The sequence below is a fragment of the Etheostoma spectabile genome, chromosome 13 (assembly GCF_008692095.1).
Source record: "Etheostoma spectabile isolate EspeVRDwgs_2016 chromosome 13, UIUC_Espe_1.0, whole genome shotgun sequence".
In the NCBI taxonomy this organism is placed as follows: Eukaryota; Metazoa; Chordata; class Actinopteri; order Perciformes; family Percidae; genus Etheostoma; species Etheostoma spectabile.
This window is the reverse complement of record NC_045745.1, coordinates 24,300,721-24,307,212: the sequence shown is the minus strand read 5'-3', so window position 1 is coordinate 24,307,212 and position 6,492 is coordinate 24,300,721. Positions and strand designations below refer to the sequence as shown.

Below are 6,492 nucleotides of genomic sequence, written 5' to 3'. Positions count from 1 at the left end.
CAAGAAGAAAACAGAACCTTTTGGGGTACATGCATTAAATATAAAAAGTATTTATTATAAGAATTTACAATTATATTCTAACTAACTGTGTTGGATAGATGGTTAATTGATTCAGTGTACATTGTTTTCTACTTTTCTGATTACGTTGGTGTTGTTGCGTTGTTTGCATTATAATTCCAGGTATGTTTATTTTCGAAAGTGAACGTAAAATATTTTCAGAACAGTTAATTGGTTACTATGAGGTGAAAGAATGAACGTGAGACGTCTTTTCATCCTTCATCCTGTTTTATTAAAACTTCAGGTTGTACAAAGATGCAGTGCAACTTTTACAATATGTGCTTTCTTCCCCTGTCCCTTTGCTTCTCTTCCTTAACCTCCTCCTCTCTGTCAATTATTGGTCGCAATCCTCCTGACCTTCATCGTGACAGATTTGATGATGTGAGGGACTCCATTCTGTCTCCAAGTGTCCCACAGGATGTGTGTCCTCAGTCCCTGGTTCTGCTCTTCATCTTTGGGACAGCCGTTAAGGTTTGCCAGGCCGCACTGGTTGAACCACCATCCTGTCTGGTTGTGCTGAGTGCTGCAGCTCTCCACTGTGCGGTTGTCGATGGAGCAGGAAGGATTACAGCCGTCGTTGTCCACATCTGAGGCGCTGAAGGGAGCCGTGTCCTGGTTCTGATCCTGGTCATAGCCGCGGAATGCATCGCCTGTACAAAAACACACACACAGAAATGCACACCGGCATACAGATGTGCACGTGTGGAATGTAAACATATGCACAGTGCATGGATCATTATTTTGAGTTTGTGGAAAGAAACAGCAATGTTTGTCGCTTACTTTTTGTAATTTTTAAGTCTCACCTGCGCTGCCTGCATATCTGCCCAGGTGTATACTGAAGAACTCTGTTTCATTGTCCAGTTGGAAATCATCATATGATGCATAAGTGGTGACGTCATCGTGGGATACCAAAGCGATGTGAAGTTGGAACCGAGTATCTTTCTGGTTTACAATATGAAATACCTTCCTCAAACCCAACCAGTGTTCTCCTACACACACACACACACACACACACACACACACACACACACACATACATACATATACACACACACACACACACACACACACACACACACACACACACACACACACATAAAAAAGAGACAATGTGCAGTCATCACTTGCAACATTTGCAGTGTTTGTTCAAAGTAAGACAGCTGTACATTGCTTCTTAAAATGTTTACATTTTAAATGAAAATTCCCTACATTGTTTTTTTGTAACAAGATATATAACAAGCTGGATACTTCATGGTTGAAAAATAAACTTGTTGAAATACTGTGCATGAAACAAACATTCTATAATTTAACGTATAATTTATATAATTTAACATTATAGTAGAAGTTGAGCCATGTTACTGGCATTGTAAAACTTTCTGAGGAGTTGGTCTTAACATGCAGCAAGTTTATGAAAAGTAAAACAATCAAGCACAATATATAACCATAATGAAATAACCAATCAAAGCACTGTGCCAATGGAAAAGTTTACGTTATAGCAAACAGTTTGGGGAAGGCTCATGACAATGCCCCTGTACACAAAACCAGGTCTATAAAGACACAGGTTTCCCAGTTTGGTGTGCAAGAATTTGACTGGCTTGCACAGAGGTCTGACCTCAACTACTGCATATGTAAAATCTTTGAACTGTCTGGAACACCAACTCTGAGCCGGAGCTTAACACCCAACCTTACTGACGCTCTTCTGGATGAATGGGAACTAATCTCTTCTGTAAGGTTCCAAAATCTTGTTGAAAGTCTTTTAGAAGAAGACTGCTCAACAATCACAATCGGGTAAAATTTTTAGCCATGTAGTGTGTGTGTTAATGTGCATCTTAAAAACAGTCAGCTTGGTCGAAATTGTTAACTGATGTTCTTGAGCAGTCAGCAAGCACACCGGGTATACATTAGCTGGTAGCCCTTCAGCCTCCTCTTTATTTTGGTATTAAAGCTTAACAGAAAACATGCTTCTATCAGTTTCTAAAGTAATTTCATACAACCTGCAAGGTTTCCAAAGCCATCAACGTAAGCAGCCCAGGGTCGTTTGAAGTCAGTTAGTCCATCAGTCCTCCGTTGCATCACCGTCCATCCGCCTCCCATGTAATCCATTTCACAGAAAACCTGCAGCACATGTTGTTTTTAGAGTGGTGAGTGACGACTGAGTGACAGATGGTGAATGACTTACAGTATTAGTATTAGTGTACATCTACCTCAAATGAAGAGTCTGTATTCTCTGGGTGGACAATGTAAATACCACTGGGGATCTTGGGGACGACTGACAAAAGATTGTCCTTAATATCGCTGCAGTCTTGTCCTAATCAAAGCAAACACACTCTCTTCTGTCATCACAAAGAAAACTATTGTTCACTGAAGATGCATACCTAAGGATGTATTCTGTATTTCTGTAACACATTTTACATTATTGACCAGTGAAAACCACGTATTTGGTGATTTAATCATTCATATATACTGAAAGCTGAAATGTTACTTTATTTGTTGACAATTTTCTCCTACTTCTATAAGGCCAGTAAACCCTTTAAAAATTGACCGAATTATCTTAATAACAACTTGTCAAGTTGTCATGAAAAACCTTTTTACACATCAAGATCAGTGTTCTCATCATGAGGATGTGTTACAAAACTGGAGGTGTGGAATTTGAAAGACCTGGCCGTTTACCGAGCAGGAAGGGTTTAATAAAGCGATACTATTGATTGCATTATGGGACTTGTATATTATGACATCGCACATGTTTGTGTGAGTTACCATGGGACTGCACAGGTTTGATGGAGTACATCTCCGTGTTGCTTCTCTGAACTTCGGAGCTGAGTGTCTGCACTTTGGTCATCAGCTCTGTGACCTGGAAATGTGACACTACTGTACATGCAGCCAGCCAATCAAAAGCTTAGAAACTTTAAGAGAGAGAGAGAAAGAAGATGCTACTTTACTTGACTGCTAAGGATGTCCAGAGCTCTCTGCTGCTCCTCCATCACGTCCCGAATCAGCTTTCGGGTGTTGCGTCCAAATGTCAACAGAGACTGCTGTAACTGGCCTGTGTACACACACACACACACACACACACACACACACACACACACACACACACACACATATTCTGAACAACAGATATTGATGATAGATTTAACAATAACACAAGGAAAGAGAAAGACATTTTACCACAGATTGAATGTTTCTCATCTCGTAGCAGCTTGACTGTAATATCACACGGGATGGAGCATGTGTCCCGACTTTTGGCCGCTCCGAGAAGTTTCTGGCCTTTGACAGAAGCATCAGAAAAGTCCTCATTGACTGTTTCTGATTGGTTTAAATCACTGCTGCTTCCTGTGTCCTGGTAATCAATAGAGAACTACAGTGAGAGTTTAATCCACAGGTGTAAATCTGCAGTTTTATCATGTAATTTGTAAACTAGCCTGAGGATAGACACAAAGTCTTCAAGTGGATACATGAGGGCCTACTGTAATGGGAAAAGTACTTTTTAGCATGATTTCACATGTCCTATAATATAAATGTGTTGATTAGTCATTTAATTATTCACAATGCTTTTCAAGGTGTATGACTTTTGAATATCTCTTTGTGTGTCCTCCCTAAAGGAGAAGACGACTGTTTGTCTTTGCACAAAGTCTGACAGAAACAGTTGTCCAGAGCTGTGTTTATCATAGCAGGTCGAGACCATAGCCAAAGAGACAAGATGTGTTTTTTTTCAGCTAAGATAGAATGACCGGTAAATAAACTTGACACACAAAGGGCAGATTCAGAAAGACGGAAAAGCTCCAACTTGTCTGCCTGGGAAGATTAATTGTTATACTGAGATTAGGTTTTCCAAACAAGGTCTTTTTTCTTCTGGGGGCCCGGGATATAAGGCAGGATACTGTTGTAATGTTGCAAGACGTTTGTCACTCTGTAGCTGATGTGTGCATTGTGAAAACCGTTCTTGTCACTTAATTGTTCTCTGCAGAAAACAGTTAAACCTTATTATTACCAGTTTGCAGCCTGTCTTTATTTTGTTTCAAGAAAGTCTCACTTCCAACAAATTCCTCTCTCGCTGTACAAGAAACTTCCACGACACTACTTGCTGGTGCTACTTGGAGCCATGCTTCCCACTGAGCCACTGTGCCTTCACAGGAAACAGTCATAGTACGGTATGTCAAAAAAAGACATTAAAAAGTCATAGTATGGTATGTTGAAAAAAGTGATAATAAAAGGGCCATGTCAGTAAAAGTGTAATAAGGAGAAAGGCAGATGCTGTGGACAATAGTATTCTTAATTTGAAGATTATAGAACGTATTCAGAATTTTATTATAAGGTTTTCTTTTGGAGACAGCTCCATGTTCAAAGTCTCTGCTGAGCTTGCACATACCTTCATTGTGTGATAAGGAGAAAGATTGTGCCTTGATCATCATGATCGGCAGAGCAGATTCACAGTATGAAGAAAGGACAAACAGACAAAAATTGAGGAGACAGAGACAGTAAATGAGGACAAAGGTCCCATTTGATTTTGCTAAGGTCCCCTAAAGGAGGCTTCTCCTGAGACACCAAGGGTTGCCATTTTTCCAGATCAGAGCGATAGCCCCTCCAAACGTCTGTGCCCGTCTCTGGTCCAAGTATACTATGTCAAAAAAAGTGAAAAAGTCCAAGTATAATATGTTAAAAATTGTCATAGTATAGTATGTCAAAAACGTGATGAAAAGGTCATAGTATAGTATGTCGAAAAAAGGGAAAAAGTCAAAGTATAATATGTTAAAAATTGTCCTAGTATAGTAAGTCGAAAACGTGATGAAAAGGTCATAGTATAGTATGTCAAAAATAGCCATGGTATAGCATGTCAAAAAAGTCAAAGTATAGTATGTTAAAGAAGTCTGCTAGCCACCATCAAACCAAATAACTTGTGTTGAAAACAGTCATAGAATAGTATGAGGAAAAAAGTGATAAAAACTAATAGTATCGTATGTCCAAAAAGTGATTAAAAAGTATGTTGAAAAAAAAAAAAAAAAAGTCAAAGTATAGTATGTTGAAAAAAGTCATTGTATAGTATGTCAAAAAAGTCCTAGTATAGTATGTCAATAGAGGTTTACTCCTCAACGCAGCGACCCTGGTTTTGACTATAACTCACGGCCCTTTGCTGCATGTCATTCCCCCTCTCTCTCCACTTTCATTTTTCAGCTGTCCTGTCAAAAAAGGTCTAAAATGCCCAAGAAATACTCTCTAATAAAAAAGGAAATAGTAACTAAAACTTAATGGTATAGTACGTCGAAAGAAGTAATAATATAGTATGTCAAAAATACTGGTACTCATAGTATAGTTATTCTAAAAAAGTGATAAAAAATGTCATAATGTAGTATGTTGAAAACAGTGATTCAAAAGTCATGGTATAGTATGTTGAAACAGTCAATCAGTATGCCAGAGAAAGTCTGGAAGAACATGCAAATTAATAAAAGAGTGATGGCAAATTTTGTAGAAAAAAAAAAGCCATGGTATAGTATGACGATATAAATCCTTGTATAGCGTGTCAAAAAAAAATAAAAAGCGGCTGTGGCTCAGTGGTAGAACACTTGCCTGCCAATTGGAAGGCTGATGGTTCAATACCAAGTTGAAGTGACATGGAACCCTGCGTTGCTTAAATGCGGTGCCATCGAAGCGTAAATGTGTATGAATGTTTATCTGCAGGCAGTACGGCAGCCTTGGCCACAGTGAATACTAGGAGCGCTTTGAGACCTTGTTAAGACTAGAAAGGCGGAATATGAATACAGTCCTTTTACATTTGTAGTATATCGAAAAAGTTATAGTATATTAAAAAAAATGTTTTAAAAATGTCATAGTATAATTTGTGGAAAACTCATAGTATGTTAAAAGTCATAGTATTGTATTTTGAAAAAAAGTGATTAAAAAGGTCGTAGTATAGTGTGTTGAAAAAAGGCATTGTATACCATGTCGAAAAAAGTCAAAGTATAGTATGTGAAAAATGTCATAGTATCATATTTCCAAAAAGTGATAAAAAGTCATAGTATACAATGTTGAAAAAAGTGATGAAAAAGTAGTAATATAGTATGTTGAAAGAAGTCATGGTATAGTATGTCGCAAAAAGTGATAAAAAAAAGTCACAGTATAGAATGTCGGGAAAAAAGTGATAAAAAAGTCAAAGAATAGTATGTTGAAAAAGTCATAGTATAATATGTTGAAAAAAGTGATAAAAAATTCGTAGAATAGTATTTTCAAAGAAATCATAGTATAGTATTTCGAAAAAAAAGTGATAAAAAGGTTGTAGTACAGTATGTTGAAAAAAGTTATAGTATAATATGTCAAAAAAGTCATAGTATCATATTTCCAAAAAGTGATAAAAAGTCATAGTATACTATGTCGAAAAAGTGATAAAAAGTAGTAATATAGTATGTTGAAAGAAGTCATGGTATAGTTTGTCGCAAAAAG

The 6,492-nt window shown here is 37.5% G+C and overlaps 1 protein-coding gene across 1 annotated transcript in view; it reads right to left on the bottom strand.

Moving 5' to 3' along the window:
• Nucleotides 1–266: 266 nt before the first annotated feature.
• Nucleotides 267–6,492, bottom strand: part of angptl5 (angiopoietin-like 5) — a 10,377-nt gene continuing 4,151 nt past the window's right edge. The window contains exons 2-8 of the mRNA XM_032532860.1: nucleotides 3,226–3,397; nucleotides 2,997–3,100; nucleotides 2,815–2,908; nucleotides 2,262–2,365; nucleotides 2,052–2,172; nucleotides 861–1,046; nucleotides 267–707 (exon numbers count right to left, since the gene is read on the bottom strand). Coding sequence (XP_032388751.1) covers nucleotides 388–707; nucleotides 861–1,046; nucleotides 2,052–2,172; nucleotides 2,262–2,365; nucleotides 2,815–2,908; nucleotides 2,997–3,100; nucleotides 3,226–3,397 — 1,101 coding nt within the window. The 3' untranslated portion in view covers nucleotides 267–387. The remainder of the gene's footprint in view (nucleotides 708–860; nucleotides 1,047–2,051; nucleotides 2,173–2,261; nucleotides 2,366–2,814; nucleotides 2,909–2,996; nucleotides 3,101–3,225; nucleotides 3,398–6,492) is intronic.